Source organism: Cucurbita pepo, chromosome LG12 (genome assembly GCF_002806865.2).
Source record: "Cucurbita pepo subsp. pepo cultivar mu-cu-16 chromosome LG12, ASM280686v2, whole genome shotgun sequence".
In the NCBI taxonomy this organism is placed as follows: domain Eukaryota; kingdom Viridiplantae; phylum Streptophyta; class Magnoliopsida; order Cucurbitales; family Cucurbitaceae; genus Cucurbita; species Cucurbita pepo.
Window position 1 is genome coordinate 1096944 of NC_036649.1, and position 25136 is coordinate 1122079.

General features: G+C 38.3%; 5 protein-coding genes and 1 long non-coding RNA gene across 6 annotated transcripts in view; 3 read left to right on the plus strand and 3 right to left on the minus strand.

Moving 5' to 3' along the window:
- On the minus strand, positions 1-2335 carry LOC111807255. Its single transcript, XM_023692900.1, has 4 exons — positions 2083-2335; positions 1175-1606; positions 896-1088; positions 1-806 (listed from the first exon to the last, which is right to left on the minus strand). The coding sequence occupies exons 1-4, from the start codon at positions 2098-2100 to the stop codon at positions 235-237; spliced, it is 1215 nt and encodes a 404-aa protein (XP_023548668.1). The 5' UTR covers positions 2101-2335; the 3' UTR covers positions 1-234.
- The window catches only part of LOC111807260, a 24594-nt gene continuing 1718 nt past the window's right edge, over positions 2261-25136 (plus strand). The window contains exons 1-2 of the long non-coding RNA XR_002816936.1: positions 2261-2338; positions 17859-17867. This is a non-coding gene — a long non-coding RNA (uncharacterized LOC111807260). The remainder of the gene's footprint in view (positions 2339-17858; positions 17868-25136) is intronic.
- Positions 8255-13299, minus strand: LOC111807252 (pyruvate kinase isozyme A, chloroplastic-like). Its single transcript, XM_023692896.1, has 6 exons — positions 12587-13299; positions 11644-11734; positions 11294-11487; positions 11045-11166; positions 9529-10007; positions 8255-8702 (listed from the first exon to the last, which is right to left on the minus strand). The coding sequence occupies exons 1-6, from the start codon at positions 13181-13183 to the stop codon at positions 8401-8403; spliced, it is 1785 nt and encodes a 594-aa protein (XP_023548664.1). The 5' UTR covers positions 13184-13299; the 3' UTR covers positions 8255-8400.
- LOC111807258 (guanine nucleotide-binding protein subunit gamma 2) lies at positions 14110-16748 on the minus strand. Its single transcript, XM_023692902.1, has 4 exons — positions 16328-16748; positions 14709-14761; positions 14567-14611; positions 14110-14471 (listed from the first exon to the last, which is right to left on the minus strand). The coding sequence occupies exons 1-4, from the start codon at positions 16466-16468 to the stop codon at positions 14387-14389; spliced, it is 324 nt and encodes a 107-aa protein (XP_023548670.1). The 5' UTR covers positions 16469-16748; the 3' UTR covers positions 14110-14386.
- Positions 17711-21473, plus strand: LOC111807253. Its single transcript, XM_023692897.1, has 4 exons — positions 17711-18436; positions 19486-20150; positions 20578-20768; positions 20958-21473. The coding sequence occupies exons 1-4, from the start codon at positions 17941-17943 to the stop codon at positions 21334-21336; spliced, it is 1731 nt and encodes a 576-aa protein (XP_023548665.1). The 5' UTR covers positions 17711-17940; the 3' UTR covers positions 21337-21473.
- LOC111807256 (calmodulin-1-like) lies at positions 23840-24798 on the plus strand. Its single transcript, XM_023692901.1, has 4 exons — positions 23840-23984; positions 24083-24240; positions 24334-24411; positions 24500-24798. The coding sequence occupies exons 1-4, from the start codon at positions 23903-23905 to the stop codon at positions 24671-24673; spliced, it is 492 nt and encodes a 163-aa protein (XP_023548669.1). The 5' UTR covers positions 23840-23902; the 3' UTR covers positions 24674-24798.

Genomic DNA, 25136 nt, shown 5'->3' on the forward strand with positions numbered 1-25136 from the left:
TTTTTACAAAAAGATTGGGTAAGCCAAATTTGCTGCCCATTACAGACTAGAATATCCCTACAATCAAAAAACCGGAAGGATTTTCCTTTCATTTTCTTTTTTTTTTTCTTTTTTTTTTCTCAATTAAACAAAAGCCCATACATTTCCGGATATTTACTATTTACCCCCACATAATTATTTTTTTTTTATGATATTTCAAAAAAGAAAAAAAGAAAAAAAAAAACCCCAAAATTTTTACGGATTCTCTTTCAGGATTGATGCTAATCCCGTAACGATCTTAGCTCCTCTATCGAGACTCTTCGGTTTGATCGCCGGAGGTTGCCAGGCCGTCACTGCCACTGCAGCCTTCTCGCCGTCATTGAAACCTTTCTGCGGAGGAGATGATGAAGCGATCGATTCACTCTCAGGAGGTGATGTTGTCGTTTCGTCGCCGAATATCATTTCGAAGTCTCCGCAATCCGTTTCTGTCGGCGATTGCTCGTTGTTAGAGTTTTCGATTTCTTTTTGCGATGGAATCGGAGGTTTGGATCTGATGTGAGGGGAAAGCCATTTGGCTCTCATGTATTCGGCTTTCCTCCATGGCGGAAAGTGCATCCCCTTCTTTTTCAAGCTTTGTCTCGCAGCCTCCGATACGATCGAGACGATTTGACCTAGACGATCCGGTTTGCCGACGAAGATATTTGGAAGTAATTGGAGGATCGCCTTGTACATTCCGGTTGAACGAGCGATTTCAAACTCCGATCTGAAATCTATGTCGATCAGCAATCTCTCCCCCTCCACTATCACATCGATGTATTCATATTCCCCTACAGGCAGAATTTTCAGATTAATTCGAATCTTATGCAGGTGTTTCTATGTTTTTTGTTTTTGTTCTTAGAGAAGCGCAATGGATTACCTGCAGGATGTGAAGGGAATTTGTCCCATTTTGATTTACAGATTGAAGAATCGTAACCTAGAGAAGAAAGGCCATCTGTGACAACTTCTCTCAAATCGTCTTTCTTCTTGTGAATCTTGTTGTTCTTCTCAAAGATCTTCGCGGTGTCGGCTAAGAGGTTTCTCTCGGCTACGCTAGCGGAAAGAATCAGACTCTGATTCCCAAAAAATGGAGTACGATCAATTTCAGTTTCAGAAGCGGAGAACTAAATTTCCGGAGAAAAATGGAAGCGGCATTTACCTTGAGCAAGTCGGAAACATCGGCACCAGATGATCCGATTGGTACAGATTCACCAAAACCACCGCCGAAGTCATCGGACTCATCATCGGAGCTGTCATTATTGTTCCCGTTGAAGCAATTGCAACGGTTGCGACCATTTTTCACAGCAGTCGCCACCGACAACTGCTTTTCATTACTCTCCTCTATGAAACTCTGCACCATTTTAGCCAAACAAATGGAACTTGGCTCGAACTCAGAGCCTCCATCTTTGTTGATGATGAACTGAGCAGCTTCCCCAGCGGCAATCGGCTTCTCCGCAGAAGAATTCTTCAGAACATTAGGGGGACGGTCAAATAGCTTTCTGAGACGCGATTTCAGAACCTGTTTGCCCGGATCAGCACGAATGGCAACTCTTCCAGTAGGAGTATCGATATCAATGGGTTGAATCTTCATCTGAAGACAACAAGAACAGATTCAAACAGGTACTTAGAACATGAATAGTCTAAATGAGGGGGTTTTTAAGCTTAATCTGAACCCTAAAACCCTCAAGCTCTCTGTTTGATGCAGTAATCAGTAATTAATTACGCACCCTCGTCATCTCTGCTCCATTCTCAGAACCAATTAATAAACACCGATTCATAATTAACTCACAGGCTCTGAGTGAACAAAATCGAAGTAGATGCGTCTAGTTTTCCTCTTAATACATTCATCCTCCATTCAGAAATGAAGATAGGAAAGGGAAAACGAAAGATTACACAAAATTAATGAACAATCAGAGAAATTAAAATCCAGAAATCAATGCCTGCAGTTCTTCAAAATTCATTCCTCTCCACCAACCACTCTCCTCATATTGAAAATTACAGACAAAAAACCTCCCGAGAAGTCAGAATATACCAAAAATTTCACCTAAGGAGGCTAGAAATGGATACCTTTCCCCGAATTTCCATGGAGCTGGAGCGGATAACTTCGTGACTAAGCGAGCGAGAAATTTGGATTTCGGATCAGAGCTTTTCGTGAAACACATGACGGCGATGATCGGAGATTCGAAGAGTGTGTGCAGATTCGGAAGAGTCGGTTACCGGAATATTCATTTCACCGGCCCGATGGTCGTCGCCGGTGAAGATGAAGAAGATGATGATGAAGATAGAGAAATTAGCAGGGATTTTTGTGGCTCTCGAGTGTGGAGTGGGCAAAATTGGGGCTGGACTTCTTTATAGCAAATGCAGATTGCTGACTTGGACCGTTTAGACACGTCATTAACTACATGGCATGGCTTATATTCATATTTGATAATTGAGTTAATGACGTGGTGGATGAAGATATTATCCCGAGGGAGGCAACGTGGCGAGCTCTGATTCATGGTGAGTCAATTATAACGAATTTACGTTAATACCCCCCTTAAGTTGTGTGGGACTGTTAGATGACCTTTATATCCCGGGAATCTGGAAAAGCCATCATAATCACTCGTGGCAAAATAGTAAATCTCTTGAAAGTCCAAACAAAGTAATGGGGATGCGTATTATTAATGTGCAGTCACTCAGTACGATTGGTCAGTACGTTACTGTAAATATGGGATAAAATACACGAATTCCACAAGATTATTTCTTTATTAACTTTTTAATAATTCTAAAATTTTCAATTTTCAATTTTTGTTTTCTAATTTGTCAAAACTTATTAAATAGTACCTCTGATTACCTCTACATTCTCTTGCATCCCTTACGACATGATCACGTCACCCTACGTTCCTCATTTCTTAAATCTTCTAGCCAACAAAGATAGGCCACGGACGATTGGCCACGAGAGGTTGACCCTTGAATCTTCTAGCCAACACAGATAGGCCACGGAGGTTGACCCATAAGGTTGGCCCTAAGACTCAGGACCGGATCAACTCAACCCACTAGACCAACCTTAGTCAAACTTTATTCGAATGAAAACTAACTCTTTTGAAGTTGGGATCGAGGCCTACTCGATTGATACAAAACATTCAGACAATCCATCACATAACAGAACTCAATTAATGTTCCAATAGTTTCTCGAGGTATTAACTGATTAAATATCCGTTTTAAAATGAGACTTCTAAAAAAGATACAATACACACAATGTATATAATAGAGAACAAAAATAATTAGGATTAAAAATGGTACTAAAATGCTATAAAATGGAGACATAATCAAGGAGGTTCCATTAAAGGGGACAAAATTCTGCTTTTTTATTATTTTTTTCAAATGTAATTATTCGTTTTGTTTAGATAAAGATTATCTGTCAATTAGTCGTTGATTTTAATGAAGAAAATAACAAATATGTTTTGTTGGATAATCATTATGATTCTTAGTTTTTCTTTAAAAATTGTATGTAATTAAACAAAAATACTTATATATATATATATATATTGAGGGGTATAATTGGGAGACAATTAGGTGTAATTATAAGACATAATGTTTAAGAAAAAGAGAGTACAATTAAATAAAGTTTCATTGGGACAACCATAATTGAGTCAATAGTTTACTTTTTTTAATTTTATGACGGTGAAGGAAGGAGATACTGTAACAGTTCAAGCCCACCGCTAATAGATATTCTCCTATTTGGATTTTTCTTTTCCTATAGAAAGAACGGAATGAGGTAATCTCACAAGAAAATGGAAGAGGAAATAGAAAAAGAAAGAATCGGAATTTCAAAGATCTTCCGAAGCAGCTTTACCGAGTTCAATCAGTCCAGGTTTAAGGTTTCGTCTTTCTCTTTATTATCTTATTCAATCAGGTTCAGAAGTAATAGTCTAGGGGTTCCGTCGAATTAATCTGGAGTCTTTACTGACGAAAAAGAAGAATCAAATGAAATCAGTTCGATCCTTTGTAGGAACTACCTGTAATAACGAACTTGCAAAATGAATCTGTTTATCATAAAGAGATTCGTTGTTCCTGACCCTGCTTCACCTTAATTGTTATTTGAACAAGTAAAAGTTATGTCTTGGTCCGAGTGGGGATAGTATTTCTCTTCTGCACGTCCATGAAGCTTTGAAAAATCCAAATAGAGAGGTAAGAATTTATGGAATGAACTACACTCCTTTACATACGTCAGGAGTCAATAGATGAGAAGGGGCTAGAGAAAGCATGAACCCAATTCCTACAGTGATGAATATAAGCGCAATTGAAATTCCTCGGGAGTTATACATTTGTGAGTTTTTCCTTAAGATTTTTAAAACGTGTCTAATAGAGAGAAGTTTACACGTCATTATAAAGAATGCTTCATTCCCCTCTCCAATCGATGTGAGATATCACATATACGAATTATATTCGGGCAGACCAAACCCTAATCCTATATTCTCTCACAATTGAGTCAAGGTGAAGATTGACGAATTTGGATGGAGTCTTGCTTTGATGCTATCGAGATCTATAGATCTGTATAGAATCTCCCTCTTCAAGCTCAAATTTCGATTAACAAATTTGAACTCGAGTAGTATTCAATTTGATAGAATTGAACGTTTATGATCCAAACGATGCAACTTAAAGTTCAGGGTCTTTTTTTTTTTTTGTTACATTTCGTGACGCTCGGGCAAAAAAGAGAAATACAAATAAACAGATATCACATCTGAATAACAATAGAGCTGAATTGAACCCGAAATTAATTAATACTAAAGGGATTTGAAATAATTGAATATTGTTTTGATGATTAAAAGTGAAAGAGGGATTAAGCTAATGATTATGGATGATAAAATAAGAAAAGCTTCACTAATACGTTTGTTTCATCTTTTTTAATGATACTTAGTTGAATTTATTGATTAAATTTTTATATCTTAATTAACCTCATCATTCCCAAACTTTTAAAACCTAATTTATATGAAACTCAATTGTCTTTATGTTTACAAATGTATCAACTTTTGGTATGCTAACGACAAGGTCCACGCTCTACTTTAAGAAATATTTCTAGCGTTTCGAGCCTTAAGTACTATTTTATTAAGAAAAATAGTATTTCAAAAATACCCTTCAACTTTAAAAAGTTTTATTAATAACTTTCAACTTTTTAAAAATTTCAAAAATACTCGTACGGTCAGTACTATGTTTAAAAAATACTCATGAAATTTTAAAAGTAGCATTAACACTCTTAACCCGTCAATACATGAACGGAAACCATGTACTGGAACATCATAGATCATCTATTTTGTAATGCGACTTTTGAAAATTTATGTGTATTTTTGAAACGTGGCACGGGTGATGAAGGTATTTTTGAAGTTCAAAGGTATTAATAAAACTTTTTATTAATTTAATTTATTTTTATATAGATTCATTTCTTATGTTGATGTTGAACGCACGAATATATAAAATTTTCGATGAAAATGTCGATGGAAATATAACGTCGTGAAATATCCTAAAATTCATTTTCCATCACAATTGAAGTTGGTTTGAGGGAGTGAATGTTTGATAAAATGGATGTTCATCCACAATTTTTCTGAAGGGGTAGATGAGGGGTCAAATCTTATCTTTTGTCGCATTAAAAAAAATCTTCACATTGGTCGAATACGTTAATAAATGTGGTTTCTTTTTATGACTATGATATTCTCGTACATGGCGCGTTACAGATGATATTAGAATGAGACCTCTACTCGTACGATGTGGTTCAAGCACAAACCAAGATGGAAGCTACTGGACATGTGACACTCGAGGAAATGAATGATATATGAATAAACCGATACTATATCCAAACAATAGTGATATTTAAAAGAATTGATAGTTACTGTTTATAACCCGGTGAACTTTCTATTTCGGTGGCTCAATCATAAAACCCCAAAGTTAAGCGTGTTTGGTCTGAAACAATTTTACATAAGGTGACCTCTTAGTGATTTGCCAAAGAAACATGTTAGCGAGGATAAAACATGTTTGCTTTGGAACAATTTTAAGTTAGTTGACCTCCTAGAAATTTTCCTAGGATAAAGGACAAAACATGTTTTGTTTGGAACAATTTTAGGTTAGGTGACCTCCTAGTAATTTTTCTCGAAAGCATGTTAGTAAGGACAAAACATGTTTCTTTTAGAACAATTTCACGTTAGATGACCTCCTAGTAATTTTCCTAGAAAATGTGTTTGGTTTGAACCGTGTTTAGTTTGAGAACACTTTTACATTAGGTGACTTCACCGTAATTTTCTTAGAAATCATGTTAGTGAAAACAAAACATACGAAAATGACCCATGTCAATGTATGGGGATCGTTGTCATATACTTCTCCTTTACTCAGATGCCACATACCCACCACATATCCACCAGTTTCCATATGGGTTCTGCTCTAGAACTGTCTATAACGTCCCACGGTAACTCTAATTTTTTAGTGAGAACAAAACATACGAAAATGACTCATGTCAGTGTATGGGGATCGTTGTCATATACTTCTCCTTTACTCAGATGCCACATACCCACCACATACCCACCACATACCCACCAGCTTCCATATGGGTTCCGCTCTAAAACGGTCTATAACGTCTCACGGTAACTCTAATTTTCTAATTATATTACTAAAATGTTTGTGGGTTTTATGTAAATCAACCAAAAAATTATTATAGTACTATTTTGGGTTTTGTCATTTGGTTTTTGGAATTCTTTTGTCGTTTCAAAATTGTTCAAATAAAGACAAGAACAAGAAAAGGACTGAAAACTTACCCTAAAATCCGACCAAACACATGAGGATTCCAAACTAATCCACCAATCATCGTAATGAAGTTGATGAACATAACACTATTTTTATTTTATTTTATTTTTTAAAAAATTAGGGTTTTGAAGATGTCATCCCTATCAAATGACCTATTTTGATGACCTACCTAGGGAAACCTAATTAATTAACCTTAATCAAATATTATTATATTCTAAATTATTTTTAAAGCTTCTTTCCTATAGTCTTACCAATGAGATCATTAGGGTTTTGAATTTCAACGTTAATAAATAAATATCATCCCCAAATTATTTCTCGTTATTAAAATTTAGTCAATACCTATATAATATAGGTAGCCGTAGCATAACGACTACCTATCAATTATATTATCAAACATCACAATTTTGAACTCTTATGTTTTAAAACGCAACTACTATGGAGATGTTTCCACACCCTTATTCAAGTTTCGTTCCCCTCTCCAATCGATGTGGGATCTCACAATCCATCCCCCTTGGAACTTAGTGTCCTCACTGGCATACTACCCGGTGTCTGGCTCTGATTTCATTTGTTACAGTACAAGCCCACCGCTAATTCGCTTTGACCCATTACGTATTGTTGTCAGCCTCACAGTTTTAAAACGTGTCTACTAAGGAAAGATTTTCACATTCTTACAAGGAAGGTTATGTTTCCCTCTCCAATAAGTTTATAGTACTTCTATATCTAAGTATTATATGACTGTGACGTTGAATAAATACATAATATCTAAGTAGAGGCGTACTCGATACTCTTATATTATAAATATAGATATTATCTCGTAAAAAGATAAGATAATGTTTTCTTAGGTAGAGGGTGGGACACAATTTAACATTTTCTATGAATTATTTAGAAATAAAAATAAGGGATGGTGATTGATGAAGACATAAAGGTTTAGAATTGGAGAGAAAATAATAACGTTGAATTATAAATTAGTTTGAAGATGTCATTTAGAATGTTAATAAAGTAATTTCAATTTCCTCAAATAATTAAAAATATATACAATTTTAATTAGTTATATAAGTTATTTTAACAATATTTTTCCCCCCTAAAAAAAATTAAATTTTCTTTTTTAAAAAAAATTATTTATTTATTTATTTATTACTCTTTCTATTTAAATTTTAATACATATCTATTTCTTTTCTCTCACATTTAAATATTTATTCAAACATTTTTTTTTCTTTTTTTAAATTTTAAACTAAGTACAAATGTCATTATTGTATGGTCATTAGTTTCTCTTTCTCGAAACAATTTGAATACTTGATATGATCTTAAAATATCAGAGGTCAAGGTCGATCAGTAAGATGATAGAGGGTAAGCTTCATCTTCAAGAGAAAAACAGCTCGGATCACCAACTACGACCGAGTGCTGTTCGGGCGATTCTTGGTTTGAGCATTTTTGTTCATAGATTACTAATCTGATAGCCACAAAGATGTTAGAGAACAAAACGAAATAAAGCAAGTGAATCAGAGTTCCCATAGGTTTCCTAGCAACTAAATAACAGATCCTGAAGCTTTGTTCAAGTTAAAGAGTTCAAAGGAATGAAAACATTAGCAGAAACATAGAGAGCCACCTTACTTCTTATGGAACATTCATAACTTGGATAGACTGCAACATGTCTGAGACAGCAATGACAAGGTCACCTGATTTGATCAAGTTTCTGGCTTTGAGTAGCAAAAATATTTTGTTGAGGTTGTTTTCCATGTCGTCTGAGAAGCTCATCCGGAAGGGTATCAAACCCCATTGCAGGTTAAGACGTCTCCTCACTGATGTCGTTTCTGTAAATGCAAAGATCGGGCAATCGGGTCGACATCGGGACAGGAGAGATGCCATGTGGCCTGTCTTTGTGTAGACGAAAATTGCATCCACCTCCAAATTATTGGCTACACAGGAATAAGCAACAGGAGCAGCATTATAAGGAAGTGAGGGATAGATGATAGTAGCATATGAAGAACGCCTACTCAAGAAGCCATGTTCTATGCTGGAATTGTGAAATGATGTGAGGTAGTATTTGTGTTTTTCATTGTACCAAAGCATAGATTTAAACTATAGTTGTGAGATCCCATTAGTTGGGGAGGAGAGGAGAACGGAACATTCTTTACAAGGGTATGAAAACCTCTCTCTAGCAGGGGAGGAGAGGAGAACGGAACATTCTTTACAAAGGTATGAAAACCTCTCTCTAGCAGAGGCGTTTTAAAAACCTTGAGAGGAAGCCCAAAAGAGGAAGCTCAAATAAGACTATTTACTACCGATGGATTTGAGCGGTTACAAATGGTATCAGAGCCAAACACCAGGTGATGTGCCAGCGAAGAGGCTGAGCCCCGGAAGGGGGTGGACACGAGCCGGTGTACCAGCAAGGACGCTGGGCCCTGAAGGAAGTGGATTGGAAGGTCCCACATCAATTAGAGAAGGGAAACGAGTGCCAGCAAGGATGTTGGGTGTCACAATCACCATTTGACCGTGACACTAGACCCCAAAGGAGGTGGATTGTGAGTTCCCACATCAGTTGGGGAGGAGAACAAAACATTCTTAATAAGGGTGTGTAAACCCCTCTCTAGATTTTAAAAACCTTGAGGGAAAACCCGAAAGGAAAAACTCAAAGAGAACAATATCGGCTAGTGATGGACTTGAGCTATTACAGTACTAAAGCAGCATCGATCTAGCATAGATCTAAACTATAGTATAGTTGGAGGATATGATAAAGCTTACCCATTTTAGCAGCGGAATTGCAGATCTCTTCTAAGATGCTATCTGAGGATGAAGATCCAACTTCAGGGAGTTCCATAGGTTCATGGCGTTTCTCTTCCCTCCACCATTTCTCAATTCTTAAGCTGACATTTCTCAGAACAGCTAATGCCTTGTCAGGGTACTGGCCCATGGCGGACTCACCAGAAAGCATTAGAGCATCTGATCGCTGCCTAACCGCCTCGGAAATATCAGCAACTTCCGCTCTGGTGGGTGTAGGATATTCGATCATCGACTCCAGCAGCTGTGAAGCAACAATAACTGGTTTATTTAACTGCCTGCATAGTTGGACGACCTTTTGCTGGACTGATGGCACCTGTTCCAGTGGTATTTGTGCTCCTAAATCTCCTCTAGCTACCATGGCACCATCTGATGCTACAATAATTTCTTCCAGGTTATTCAATGAGTCCAGACTCTCTATCTTCGCAATGATGGAAATGTCACTGCATATCGAATTTAAAAACGAAAAATTATTTAGAACGCGCCCATATACTAACACATAGTTAAGATATATATGGTCCACTAAATCCGTGAGAACCAACCATGAGTGTGAGATCCCACATCGACTAGGGAGAAGAACGAAACATTCTTTACAAAGGTGTGGAAACCTCTCCCTAGCAGACACGTTTTAAAAACTTTGAGGGAAAGCCCAAAGAGGACAATATCTGTTAGTGGTGGGCTTGGGCCGTTACAAATGGTATCAAAGTCAGACACTGAGCGATGTGCCAACGAGGAGGCTGAGTCTCGAAGGGGGGTGGACATGAGGCAGTGTGTCAGCAAGGACGTTGAGCCCCGAATAGGGGTGGATTGGGGAGTACCACATCGATTAGAGAAAGGAACGAGTGCCAGCGAGGACACTAGGTCTCGAAAGGGAGTGGATCGTGAGACCCCACATTGGTTGGGGAATTGAACGGAGCATTATTTATAAGGATGTGGAAACCTCTCCCTAGCAAATACGTTTTAAAAACCTTGAAGGGAAGCTCAAAAGGGAAAGTCCAAGGAGAACAACATCCGCTAGTGGTGGGCTTGCGCCATTACAAATGGTACCAGAGTAAGATACTGGGTGATGTGCCAGCGAGAAGGCTGAGCCTCGAAGGGGAGATGGACACGAGGCGGTGTGCCAGCAAAGACGCTAGGTCTCGAAGGGGGTGGATTGGGGAGTCTTACATTGATTAGAGAAGGAAACAAGCGTCAGCGAGGGCGCTGGGCCTCAAAGGGGGTAGATTGTGAGATCCCACATTGGTTAGGGAGGAGAACGAAGCATTTTTTTTATTCCTACATTGGTCTGCAATTGTGAGATCCCACAAATCTCTTCCTAGCAGATGCATTTTAAAAATCTCGAGGAGAAGTTCGAAGGAGAAAGCCCAAAAAAAACAATATGAACTGGGGATGGACTAGGGCCGTTACGATAAGAGGTCCATTGCTTCAGACCCAAATGGACTAAAAGAAGCAATCAGCACACCCCCACAATTATGCCTACCTGCCACGAGAACGTGCAGCAATATAGCTTTTGAGATGTTTAATCACTTCAGCTGACTTCACAAACGATATGGCAAGAAAATCAACACCTTCAGCAATCCCAAAATCAATATCCAACCAATCCTGGATTCATAAAACTCGCATTAGACTGGAAATACCTCATTGTATCAGGCCAATTTGCACTATTAGGTTGCACAAAAGGTTAACCTCAAATATATGGAGACAGTTTAAGGAAGAGGGAGGCGCCTACCTTAGAAGAAATTGTAGGGAGCATGGCATTACGTTCTCGAACTAGATGTCCATCCCTCCAAAACGTCAAATTAGCCCGTGGCAACAACAATCCCGGGTCGGTACACAGGCACTTAACATCAGGACCGATCTTTTCTATCACCTCAAACCTCACCATTCCACCATCAACAAGGAGGTCATCACCCACTCTCACATCTACACAATATCAATGATAATTCAAGATTGATACCAATATCATGGAACTTACTACAATAATGAACGCACATACATCCAATTCTGGGGCTATATTAGATAGTGCATGCATTCAGTAAAAGCCAGAGAGAACTTTAGATTTAGGATAGAACCAGTAACCTTCTGCAAACCCTTCATAGTTAACATTAATAGTGCGTTCTGGGAGTGTTGAATCAAAAGCTCTGACACTGAATGTCCAGATTTCACCATCCTACATAGAAAAGAGCAAGCAGTTAAACATGCGGACCATCTTCCCGTATAATTACTTGGGAACAGAAGAAGTAAGCTAATTCGTAAGTACAACTTCTAAGAAGATTTTTAGTTCACAGTAGCTTTTGTCTTTTTTTTTAGCTTTCCCTTCCGGACTTTCCTCAAGGTTTTAAAATGCGTTTGCTAGGGAGAGGTTTTCACATCCTTATAAAGAATGTTTCGTTCTCCTCCCAACCGATGTGGGATCTCACAATCCACCCCCTGCAGGACCTAGCGTTCTTGCTGACATTCGTTCCTCTCTCCAATCAATGTGAGGTCTCACAATCCACCCCTTTCGGGGCCCATATCCTTGCAGGCACTCATTCTCTTCTCCAATCGATGTGGGACCCCCCAATCCACCCCCTTCAAAGCCAGGCACTGGTCGGAGTAAGGCTAGACTATGCATCTACATAGCAGAGGTGTTTTAAAAAACCTTGAGGGGAAATTCAAAAGGAAAAACCTAAAGAGAACAATTTCTGCTAGTGGTGGGTAGCTTATGATAAAAGTATATTTAGAAGCCTCGACACAAGTTCGCAACACACACTATATGATGAAAGGACCCATCTTAGTTTCAAAACATAAAATGTGTAATAGCTTTAGTGGATTTTAGAGTTCCAGGCAGAAGAAACTTGAAATCTAAACGTTTCTCAGCTTCTGAATCAACAACATAATCATGATCGCCTGTTAGGTAAGCTAGACAAATCCTAGTATTCAAATGCAGTCGGAATGTTTTTAATCTTGGGCAAAGATTAGAATGAATTCGACTGAGTATCACACAATAAGATGAAAAACGATAAAGAACTGAAGAACTCACTTCCGCTTTAGCCGAAGAAGCTCCACCAAGATCACCCATGTGAATTTCACTCCCTTCAGTATCCATCATGATAGCGACCGCATAGCCCTTCTCCTCATTGAGCCTCCGCACGCGTTCAATTACCATCCGATGCCAGTTTCGAGTCCCATGGCACATATTGATCCTTGCGACATTCATCCCGCCAACAGCGAGCGCCTCGAGCTGCTCGAATCCGCAGGTAACAGGGCCAATGGTGCACACGAGCTTCGTCCTCCTGGTGCTCCTGAAGCCATTCTCCTTCAATTCAGCCTCCGTCACAGTATCGACCTCAATCGCGGTGGAATCAGACATAACAGGCACAAACTCCCTAGTAACAGAAGAGGACACAGCTCCACCTCCGACGGTGGAGCCATTTTCAGAAACCAAGACTTGGGAAGTGAAAGCAGATGACAGAGGATTGGAATCCGGAGAGGAAGAGGCTCTGATTGACGATTTTGTGAAGGAGAGAGGGAAGCGGAAAGCGGCGGTGGACGGAGAGGGTTTTGAGAGGGAGTGTTTGGAGAGAGAAATGCCGGGAGAGCGGGTGGCGGAGGTGAAAAGTTGCAGAGACTGTGTCATTGTGAGGGGAAAAGTGGGAAGTTCAGAGCTTCGGAAATGGCTGCCGGAAGATCCAGGGCCGAAAACGGCTTCAAGCTTTGGGAGTGGATGGATCGGATGAGGTTTATTGGGTTTTAAAGAATGACGTGGACGGTGCCGATTGGCTTCTCTAATTTCCTGCTTCAATGTGTGAGACAAATATGTCAGACAATACGAGAACGAAATTGGAACTTCTCATGTTTGGATCGGGTCGAGGAGTTTATGTTTTGCCCGTGAGATGTTTGATCACGTCCAATAACGAACGAATCTCTCGTTTTGCGTTGCTGAGACATGCCCCTAAGGATCAAATTTTTACAACCAAAGATCACCGATGACCCGAGTGACGTGCCAGCATGACTAATTGAATGCCAGCACGTAGCAATGCTATCAACAATTAGGGAGCATGATCCTTTCGAATGAAGCACTTTCGAGGGTGTGCTTTAGTTTAATTGCTGCTAGCGTACTTTGTTGCATGTTCATTTCCTCTTGCTCTTACTTGAACCATTTTCTCTTTGCACAATCATCAAATCAATGTTTTAAAAAATATGTCAATGTCTTCAAACAATTAACAATCGCAATTTTGATCATGTTCTTCGACATTTGGTGGTCTACAAAGTAGAAGAACAATGTTTCCTCGTTGACAAGGTATAATTGAATATCAAAAGCGTAAGCACATTACTAGAACAAAAATTAAAAACGTATTAAAGTTAGAGATCTTTAAATAAGTATTGTGCGCGGAAGTTATGAATAGAGGTCTAGAGAAAGAGTGAGATCGAGATGAGCTATAACTAAGCACAAGCTTGGCACCATGGCTAAAACGAGAGCTATGATTAGGAGCATAGAGCTAAAGCTAGCACTCGAGACAAAGCTATTACAAATATCAACAGGAAATGTTCAAAACAGTCGTATTTTGCACAAAAACTCTCGATCGTTTCGAATAAGAACACTAAAAAAATGCACTTTAATTCGCTTAAATGATCCCTAATATTGCAGAAAAGAATGTGTCAAGTGAAAGGGAAGAGCTTTATGGGAGGTGTTTTCATAAATGAATACAACATTTGCTTTAGAAAAACTATTCACAATGTACCTAAGTTGAATGAAGAAACTCTTCAAAGCAGCCATGATCATCACAACATAACAATCTCCCAATCTGTATAAAAATTCAAAGAGAAATCAAGAACACCATCACAATACCCAGCATCTGCAACCTTTAGAATCCGGTGGACCTTCGAACCATCGATCCCATAGCGGGTTTAGAGGGCCACGGGTTCTGCAGCCAACCAAAAACGAGATCGAGGAAGATTTTAAAGGTCTGTTGTTGAGGACATAGCTATGAATTTAAAAAAGAAAGAACAGAGATCCTACTGTGGGAGAAGGGGGTCTGGTCTTGTTTCCACGTTGCTCAGCATTCTGCAAGGTTCAAAACACAGCAATTTCACAAATGAATTGGAGATATGTTCTATGGATACTCAATCAACAGATCCCTAATGAATTATATCATGCTTACTCTTTGCATTTTGTTGATGCCTTGTCCAGTTTATCAAGCTGTTCTAGTTCTTCCTGCATTCGAATTCATAATGGTACAAAATTAATCCCCATTGGAGCCGATACGAGTATATCCATGCTAATAATCATAATCAAAAAGCCCGTTATAATTTAAACTTTTGAATCTAGTGGTGATTTAATAGGCGTTCTAAGTTTATATCCATCGAATGCTATTCATATTCGAAAATGACATAAAATTCCTCTCAATCTGTTCTAAATTTGATTTACTCTAATAGCAGAAGCTTTTGATTGAAGGTGATTCTTGCGTAGATGGAGATATTTCGGTTCTTGGAGCTTTCATTTCTGGGCTTCCCCTCAAGGCTTTAAAACGCGTCCACTAAGGAGAGGTTTCTACACCCTTATAAGGAATGCTTCGTTTCCCTCTCCAACCGATGTAGGATCTCGCAATCCACCCTCTTGGGGGTCCAACGTCCTAGCTAGTACATTGTGCGATGTCTGGCTCTGATATCATTTGTAACAGCCCGACCCCACCACTAGCAGATATTGTCCTCTTTGGACTTTCCCTTCCGGGCTTCCCCTCAAGGTTTTAAAACATGTCCACTAAGGAGACATTTCCATACCCTTATAAGGAATGTTTCGTTTCCCTCTCCAACAGATGTAGGATCTCACAATCTCTCCCGCCAGGTGTCTAGCTCTGATATCATTTGTAATAGCCCAAGCCCACCGCTAGCAAATATTGTCCTCTTTGGGCTTTCCCTTCATTGCTTCCCCTCAAGGTTTTAAAATATGTCCACTAGAGAGAGTTTCCACACTCTTATGAGGAATACTTCGTTCCCCTCTCTAATTAATGTGAGATCTCACAATTCCACCCCCTTGGGTGTCAGCGTCCGCGCTGGCACACCGCTCGGTGTCTGGCTCTGACACCATTTGTAACAACCCAACCCCACCACTACAGATATCGTCTTCTTTTGGCTTTCCCTTCTAGCCTTCCCCTCAAGGTTTTAAAACGCGTCTCTTAGGGAGAGGTTTCTACACCCTTATAAGGAATGCTTCATTCTCCTCTCCAACCGACGTGGGACCCCGCAATACAAACGTTCATGAGAGGAGTCCAGGCACATATTTGGCTTCTAATGGTCACAAGGAGAACAGGAAAAACAAGGAACAACATCCTTCATTTTGTTCTTTACGATTGAAACAGAAGATTTCGCTTGAGCCAACACTTCTCCTTTAACCACCACAATTCTCAAGCTATGATAACAAAGATAATCTGTTCGTCTTTGAATGTTACTTCTGAGCATCAACATTTTCATCCAATCTACAACTATGGAGTGGGAATCAACATCCACAACAGTAACATTCACAGTTTCCCTTCAGAACTATCAGAACAGAATCAAAGTAAACAAGAACACCAGCACAAAACAAGGCAGCAAAACAGTTCAGAAACATTTGAAATGGAAGAACAGAGCTCATTCAACAACAGTTCCAGCTCCAATCCAAATTTCTCAAGTACCCAATTTCAGAAATGGCGTTTTAAACATTCATGAAGTGATAATTCAACACTAAACATTCAAAATCACACACAATCAGAACCCTCAAACGAAAGAGCAAAAAGGGACTAACCTCCAGAATCCTCGCTTCTTGCTCGAGCCGCTTCACTTCAGCCTGTATCCTATGTTTTCCTCTGGTATCAATCGAAGAAGAAGAAGAAGAAGAAGAAGAAGACTGAACCCGTTGGGCTATCGGGCTCGTCGATTCGGACATACCCGATCGCTCCTCCAATTCCAAGAACCAACAATCCAAACCCTAAAGTTGGATTCTACTAATAATAAGTCAAGAAGAGATCAAAGAGACGCCATTAGAGACGAAAAGAATGAAGACCCACAAGCGATTATGGCTATTCCTTGAACCCCTTTTGCTGTAATGGATGGATCTGAACAGAGAGAGAAGACAAGTTAGCAGCCGCTAAGGGTCAGTGCTTTTGGTGGGCCGCTTTATTCAGCCTTGTTTTGACCCTTTCAGGCGAGTGGAGAAGAAAGATATATAAAAAAAAATTCCAACTATGTGTAGTTTTTTTGTCTGTTTATGTCCCTTTTTTCTTCATTTTTGTCCATTCATTAAACTATACAGAGAAAGTACGCAGAACAGTAGAAGAATGGGGACGGCAATGACTGAAATTCGAGGCTAAAATTAGGGTTCTAAGATTTTGAACAGGTTTTTGCAGGTGCTTTGTTTTGGAAGTACTTTGGAATATCAAATCTTCAAAACAGTTTGAATTACTCAGAAACTTTGTTGAATTATTCAGAAACTTACGCATGTTCATCTTTCATTCAATAAAATTCAATAAATTTCACACGTTTTTGTTTTATTCACATATTTATAAAAAAAAAATTGTTAGTATAAATACTAATTATTAGAGGTTGTCTTAATTCATTCATATATCCCTTAAGTACTCCGACTTCAGAAAGATTATGAGTCTCTAACTCAAAAGAACAACATTTGAGATCCTATATCAGTTGGAGAGGTGTCTTGTAAGGGTGTAGAAACCTCTCCTGGGTAGACTTGTTTAAAAATCGTGAGGCTATACATAATGGACTAAAAGGTCAATATCTACTAGTAATGAACTTAAATTTTTATAGAGAATCCATTGGAATACGAACCTACTAGACTGAGTGGCCTTTTAAGGTGCTTGTGTCATAACGTTAGAATAATTATTAAGGATTTCTAATTTAAATTAGCTCATTAAATAAAATTATTATTCTCCAAAATTCTACTAAAGTTTTAAACATAATTAAAAAAAAATTGGTTAAATTAATGAAAATTGGTTAGTATTTATTTAATTCCTGAATTTCTAAATTAAATTGAGATAATAATTAGTTTGAGATTTAAATTAATTAATAAATACCTCAATTAATCCAAAACAAATACGATCCTAATTTAAATTTTTTTTAAAAATCTCTTATTCCCAAAAAGGAAAATGTTTTTACACTCATAAAAGAAGAACCCTCCGGCGTGACAGTAGGCTGAGGGTCCGAAATGTGACCAATAAAGATTAAAGAAGCATTTATTTGAAAGAAAGGTGACCGTGGGTAACGGTATCGTAGCCTTTTTTCCAATTCAAGAAACCTCTCTTCCATCTCCGGAGGGCTAGGAGTGTACTCTGGTGAAGAAAAATGGCGTTCACAGATCAAATCACTACCTGAAATTTACAATTCCATCACTTCAGTTCCGGATTAATGGCGTTCCGATTTGGAGTTTGTCCACGCGCCACCGCTATCTCCAACTTTCCCCAACTCAATGACAAGAACTTTCTCGTTCTCCCTCTGGAACGAGAGGTTGAGATTCGGCGGGCGGGAGGCACGAGGAGATTGAGAATTAGGGTTTCGGATGGAGAAGAATCGTATCTCGGGATGTGGAAGAACGCGGTGGAGCGCCAGAGGAAAGCTATTGAGTTTCGGAAAGTTGTGGAGAATACTGTGGGAAATGACGATCGCAATGACGGTGATCGAAGTGATGATCAGTTGGAGGAGAAGAGCGGGGAGTTCAGTAAGATTCTTCAGGTCCCGACGGAGGAAAGGGATAAGATTCAGCGGATGCAGGTCATACATCGAGCCACTGCCGCCATTGCAGCTGCTCGTGCACTTGTTGGTGAGACTAGAATTGTAGCTGATTCGAATACTTCTTTGAATTTGAATAGTAGGAATGACGGTGGACTGCTCGATCGTGAAGAAGGTATTATTAACATTATTGAATCTTGAAGAACTGATCTATTTGTTGATAATATGAGTTGAAGTCAAGTTACACATTTGTATAAATTCTAGGCTATTTTCTCTTCTGTATTTGACCTTCTTTCAAGTTGAACTTTGAATATTACAAGTAGTTGGTACATTTCCGTTTGGCTTGTTAGCGAATGAATAAACTTTCATGTTTGACCAGGCATATCTTCTCTGAGTTTCAAGCTCAGAAAATTGATTGGTTAACATAGATCTGCATTCAACATCCTAATACAGAAAATAATGGCAGTGTTTCTAGTGTTACAATCGCAATTATCTTGGTAGTGAACTTTTGTGACTATGCGGCACTCACTCCCAATACCGAGTGAGTCAAGCCAATTTGGATTCTTGTCGCCTACGGTCAGGCAATGTATGAGTCTCTAGCCCCGTTTTGAGAATAAGGTTTTAGAAACGGGGGCAGAGTGATTTTTGAAAGAGAGTTTGAAAGCAAAGTTGAAAGAAGGTTTGAAAGTCGTTATATGACTATATGCAAAGAAAGAAACACCACAACTTAAATATCATATAACTTGGGTGGGAAGAATTGACAATTAGTCACAAGCTCCTATAGTACATTTTGAGGTGATTCAGGTCTGCTAGGCCTAGACGTGTTTTCGCCAAACGATCATACAAAGTCTAGATGGGAGGAGTTGACGATTGGTCGCATCCCCTATAGTATATTTTGGGCGATTTAGGTCTAGCAAGCCTAGACATAACTTTACCAAATAGTCATACAAACAGAAAATACAATATTAAGACAATACAACATGAAATCCAATAAAGGGTTTGGCGTGACGTGAGAAACACGCCCTGGACGAACATGACCCTGACAACTAGCACGCCTAGAAAAGAATAGAGAAATAGTGTTATTGTGGTTCAGTAATTTGAAGGAGACAATTTAATGGTTTATGTATTTAGACTTGTTAACTTCTTATGTGGTTGTTTAGGCTCTCTTACTAGATTGTTTAGGCTCTCTTACTAATTTTTCTATACTGTTTTTGATTCATCTAGCATCATCTGAATTTCAAAGTGAGAACGCCCTGCTACCCGAGTCTGAAACTTCACCAACCGCGACCCCTGGTCCAGATTTCTGGTCTTGGACACCCCCTCCAGATAGTGATGGGAATGGTAATGCTTTCAGCGAGTTGCGACCAATTGGAAAATCCCAGGCATATCCAATGTTATCCAATTTTGTTAAGGAGAAAGAGCCTCCGGTGGGTTTTCTCTCAATTCCTTTTCAGAGTGAACTTCCTGAAAGCGTCAAACCTCTTCTACCACCTTTTCAATCATTGATGGACATTGAAAAGTTAGAATCATTGGAAACCAGTACAGAGACACATTCCTTGGAAGAAGATGAAAATGTTGGGATGGAGTTTTCGGTACTTGCAGCAGAAGCATCTCAGGCGCTTAGTAGCATAGATAAAGAATCAACAAAAGGAATAGATTCAGATGGGTCACGATGGTGGAAGGAGATGGGAGTTGAGAAGAGACCGGATGGAGTGATTTGCAAGTGGACACTAACGAGGGGAGTTAGCGCAGACCTCGCCACTGAGTGGCAGAACAAGTATTGGGAAGCTGCTGATGAGTTTGGTTATAAGGAACTTGGTTCAGAGAAATCTGGCCGCGATGCCTATGGAAGTGTTTGGCGTGAATATTGGAGAGAATCTATGCGGCAGGTCAGTTTAAATTGTTAATGATTTGCTTGCTTCTGTTGCATTATCCTTGTAAAATATTTGCTTTATGCAATCAGTTAAAGTCTCAATAGTCTTTGTTTTATGCACTCACTTAAAGTGCTTAATGGTTAGTTCGAATCCATATGCTAGTTTGCCAAATTTGAAAACGAAGTTAAATCATTTCATTGGATATTGCGAGATGGTGGAAATGCCTTTATGAGTGTGTAATGTACAATCTGTCTGTTGATATCTAACAAATTCTTTTGTGTCTCTCTCTCTGATACTTGAGAAGAGAAGGATTCGCTGATGTTTCGATGTCGGGAAATGATCTCTATAGTGGATCCTGGAAATTGCTTCATGTGGTTCCTAATTTCAATCATGGCAACAAGCAGTCCTTATTATGACCATAACTGAACTTACTTTCTTTCAGGAGCAAGGCCTTGTTCACCTTGAAAAAACTGCAGACAAATGGGGGAAAAATGGAAGTGGCACCGAGTGGCAAGAGAAATGGTGGGAATATTATAATACCTCTGGTCAAGTTGAAAAGAATGCTCATAAATGGTGTAAAATTGACCCGAACACGTATGTCGATCCTGGTCATGCTCATATCTGGCATGAAAGGTATCAAAAATTTTCAAATGTTGGAGATGTTAATCACCTGTTGTTCTTGTTGTCCTCTTGACTTGTCTTTTGCGATGCATTCTCAATCCTCTGAATTCCTTTTTCGAGATTTCGTACGTTTAATCTGGTGACATGCTTCTTAAGAAATTGTCTATTTGAGTTTGCTTTAGCATGTAACTTTCTTTGCAGATGGGGTGAAAAGTATGATGGACAAGGTGGCAGCATCAAGTACACAGATAAATGGGCTGAAGGATGTGAAGGTGATGGTTGGACGAAGTGGGGCGACAAATGGGACGAAAACTTCGATTCAAATGGTCATGGCGTCAAACAGGGGGAAACATGGTGGGAAGGTAAACATGGAGAACGGTGGAACCGTACGTGGGGCGAGGGCCACAGTGGTTCAGGCTGGGTTCACAAGTATGGCAAGAGCAGCAGTGGGGAGCATTGGGACACACATGTTCAGCAGGAAACCTGGTATGAGAGATTCCCACACTTCGGCTTTTATCACTGCTTCAACAATTCAGTCCAGCTCCGGGAAGTTCAGAAGCCATCTGAGACGTCTTTGTAAGTCTTCTTTTCCTACTGCTAAGTGAATATAAAAACTTGCAGTATTATAGCTCATTTTGAAGAAAATTGAATGCTTTATCGGAGTGGATACCGTTTTTCTGGCATTGTACATAAAATAAAAGCTTTTAAGTTCATAAATTAGCTTACTTCTTTCTTTGATGAGATGATTTTGGATGGCTACAATGTTAGGATTAACGACTCTCGATAATGGTATGATATTGTCCTCAAAAGACCTCGTATAAATGAAGATTTATTCTTTACTTGTAAATCCATGATCAACCTCTCTTATTTAGCCGATGTGGGACTCCTCTCCCAACAATCCTCAACAGTCCTCCCTTCGAACAAAGTACACCATGATAAAACCTCCATTGAGATCTATGGAGCCCTTGAATAGTCTCCCCTTAATCGAGGCTCGACTCTTTATCTAGAGCCATCGAACATAGTACACCATTTGTTTGACACTTGAGTCACTTTTGACTACACTTTCGAGATTCTCAACTTTTTTGTGACGTTTGAGAATTCTATTGATATGGTTAAATTACAGACATGGCTCTGATATCATGTTAGGAACCACACTCTCCACAATAGTATGATATTGTCCACTTTAAGCATAAGTTTTCATGGATTTGCTTTTTATTTTCCCAAAAAGTCTCGTACCAATGGATGTATATCTTACTTATAAATCCATGAAAGGGACAGTGCTATTTGTGCACGAAATTGTATGGGCAATGGAGTGATGACAACTGCAATTACACATGAACCTCAAACTTTATTGTGATATTAAAATCAAAGTTTGTTAGGACGCCCTGTATAACTCATTCAAGTTGATGCTATAATTACTTATGCTGGTGGGAGCTCTCATCCACAGCTTCAAAGATGTATATTTTTTTTTGGTTATTAAGAATGTGAACATACAAATTTATGAATCGACTACATTTTGGTTATTAAGAATGTGAACGGTACAAATTTATTGACCCCGTGGTCATCTTAGGTCAATATTACAGGTTAGTAAAATATTGAAGGGCTTGGAGTCACTCCGTAGATAAGTTTATCACGACCTAAAACTTATTGTCCAACTAGTGTCCTTGACAACCAAATATAGGAGTGTCATAAAGATGACCCAACTACTCACATATACTTGTTTGGGATTATTCGATTTCTAGTCGAACTTTCCCTTCTCCCTCTTTTTTCTTTTATTTCTTTTTTAACAATAAATACATTTCATTCGTTCATTCCTTTAAAATCTTAGGAGGAACGACAAAATCTAGGAGATGGATTTAAGGTTAACCGTAGTAACGACAAAAAAAGGAAATAGTCATTATGAAGCACGTAGTAACCCTTTTTTTTTTTATCTGTCCTAAAGTTAATCGTTTAAATTTATGGAAGGAACAAAAAAAATATATAGTTGATAGAGATTGTGAAAGCAAGCGAACCATAGAAAATCATAGAGTGAAAACCGCGTGATTTTAAAGTACATTTTGTCTTATCTTCAATTTTCAAACTTGTTGGCCCCCCAACTTCTATGTCATGATTATGAAACTTTCCATATCGATTTTATTTTATTGCACTAGGGAACAATATTCGTTCATGCATCCATACAAGCAGGCATACATACATGTTCGAGCATGCCTACACCCATGCGTCCATGCATACTTCAAACAAAACTTACAAACATACATGCATGCATGCCTACATCCATACATACATGTATGCATACATAATTGGAAGAAAAAAACGTGCCTTCATCCATGCCTGCAAGCATAATTAAAAATAACTTAATTCTATTTCAACTGATATTTACTCAAAATTTAAGTGGTCCATTTTTTCCATTAAATTATAAATTTGGATTTTTGTAATTTAAATTTAATTTCATTTTAATTCTATATGTCCAATAAATTTTAAATTTAATTATTCAAAATTTATACCATTAAAGATGAGAATAGGATTAAATTTATACATTAAAAATATTAAAAATATATAACTTGGTATATTGCTATGTAAGTTCCGTTGAATAACGATCCAAATACAACGTTTGAAATAAATAAAAATCGAGTTTTTCTTTATAATTTGTTTCTACAAATAATCAAATAAATTCTCTTTGAATTCTCTTGAAAAAAGAAAATGGAAATAAAATAACGCGAATCTTCATGATCAAGATTTTTCATGAAACTCCACAAAAGTTGAATGTCATTTTTTTTCTTCTAAACTTGAACTTCTATGAAATTGCCCAAAGGTTTGACCCGAGTAAAATTCGCCTTACAATATATTATTTTAATAATTTAAATTCTCCTAAAAATTAATATTAAAATCTACTTCAAACGATTAACCTCTCCAACACATGGGTATCATTCTCATATTCATGGAATATATGGTTGTTATAATATTTTTTTATTCGCTATCAAAATTTAATAAATTTTTTTTAAAAATTTAATAAAAATTTGAATCTATGACCTTTTGATTGCCGGTGCCTTTATATATACTCATATAACCCATAAGGACTCTCCTCTCTCTCTCTCTGTCTCTCTATCCTCTGAAGGAGTTGTGTTAGTTCCCTTTCTAAGGGTTCCATGGAGATGGGGGAAGCTCTAACTAAAGAACAAATGGATGAGCTTAGAGAAGCTTTTCTTTTGTTTGATAAAAACAGAGATGGTGGGTCATCTTCTTCTTTCATTTTCTGTAACATCATGATTGAATTCTGTTTGAACAGTTCAGTTTACGTCTTTTTATGTTGGGAATTGAACGAGCAGGTTGCATCACACTCGATGAACTTAGAACAGAGATCAAAAAATTGGGTCAAAATCCCACGGAGGAAGAGCTGAAGGACATGATCAGAGAAGTCGATGCCGATGGCAATGGAACCATCGAGTTCTGGGAGTTTCAGATATTGATGTCCAAGATCATGAAGGTCCACCATTTCCATTCATTTCATCTCATCCCCCTTGATTTTGAGTTCTTTGTTATAAATTTGAGAGCCCATTTTCTCTGCCCTGTTTTATAGGAAGAAACAGAGCAGAAGCTCAAAGATGCCTTCAAGGTGTTTGATAAAAATCAAGATGGGTATATATCAGCAAATGAGGTAAACAAACGCAAAATCTTCTTCAATTTTTGAGGAAACCCATTAAGGAATGCTATTTATATCATCATAAATTGGTTTTTATGTGCAGTTGAGGCATGTTCATCTGATGCTGAATCTGGGGGAGAAGTTAACAGAAGAGGAAGTTCTTGAGATTATCAGAGAGGCTGATTTGAATGGTGATGGCCAAGTCGATTACCCTGAGTTCGTCAAGATCATGACTGAACATGCCTCAGAAATCCTATCAAAACGAGGCTTTTTCTAATGATAATATGATAACCAAAGAAAGAAAGGTAACCCTTGTTTGATTTGTATATTAGTATTTGAGTTCATGTCAACTTGGAAGCTATAGGAGTTTATGGTTTAAATACAAAGAAATGATATTGATGTATGGTTTGGAAGCTCAAGAAAGCAAAAAGAGTTTATATTATGATGTGCTGAATTAGCTGAGCATTCTTGGTTGAATTTAGAGGACAGGATAATGAGAATTTTGAGGTATTTTTAGAAATTTCTTCGATGTCCATGTCCATGTCGATGTCGATGTCGATGTCGATGTCGGTGTTAATACGTGTCTTTTTTCTACTCGAGCTCGAGAGCGGGTTGTCTGTGTGGTTGGTGTGTAATCATTCTTCCAAACAAAACCAGAAAGCTTGACCAAATCTATCAACTTCATTTCACTTTCTTGGTTGTTACCTGTTTTCTTTGTAAAGACAAAAGTACAGGTTTCT

Coding starts and splice junctions, on each gene's coding strand:
- LOC111807256 (XM_023692901.1), top strand. CDS start 23,903: ATGGAGATGGGGGAAGCTCTAACTAAAGAACAAATGGATGAGCTTAGA. Junction 24,241..24,333: donor TGATGTCCAAGATCATGAAG/GTCCACCATTTC, acceptor CCTGTTTTATAG/GAAGAAACAGAGCAGAAGCT. Junction 24,412..24,499: donor GGTATATATCAGCAAATGAG/GTAAACAAACGC, acceptor TTTTATGTGCAG/TTGAGGCATGTTCATCTGAT.
- LOC111807253 (XM_023692897.1), top strand. CDS start 17,941: ATGGCGTTCCGATTTGGAGTTTGTCCACGCGCCACCGCTATCTCCAAC. Junction 18,437..19,485: donor ACTGCTCGATCGTGAAGAAG/GTATTATTAACA, acceptor TGATTCATCTAG/CATCATCTGAATTTCAAAGT. Junction 20,151..20,577: donor GGAGAGAATCTATGCGGCAG/GTCAGTTTAAAT, acceptor ACTTTCTTTCAG/GAGCAAGGCCTTGTTCACCT.
- LOC111807255 (XM_023692900.1), bottom strand. Junction 1,089..1,174: donor ATGTTTCCGACTTGCTCAAG/GTAAATGCCGCT, acceptor TTTGGGAATCAG/AGTCTGATTCTTTCCGCTAG. Junction 807..895: donor ATTCCCTTCACATCCTGCAG/GTAATCCATTGC, acceptor TTCTGCCTGTAG/GGGAATATGAATACATCGAT.
- LOC111807258 (XM_023692902.1), bottom strand. CDS start 16,468: ATGTCCGAATCGACGAGCCCGATAGCCCAACGGGTTCAGTCTTCTTCT. Junction 14,762..16,327: donor AAGAAGCGAGGATTCTGGAG/GTTAGTCCCTTT, acceptor ATTCGAATGCAG/GAAGAACTAGAACAGCTTGA. Junction 14,472..14,566: donor CCAGACCCCCTTCTCCCACA/GTAGGATCTCTG, acceptor GGTTGGCTGCAG/AACCCGTGGCCCTCTAAACC.
- LOC111807252 (XM_023692896.1), bottom strand. CDS start 13,183: ATGACACAGTCTCTGCAACTTTTCACCTCCGCCACCCGCTCTCCCGGC. Junction 10,008..11,044: donor GCTGCACGTTCTCGTGGCAG/GTAGGCATAATT, acceptor TTCGATATGCAG/TGACATTTCCATCATTGCGA. Junction 8,703..9,528: donor CAATTCCGCTGCTAAAATGG/GTAAGCTTTATC, acceptor ATTCCTGTGTAG/CCAATAATTTGGAGGTGGAT.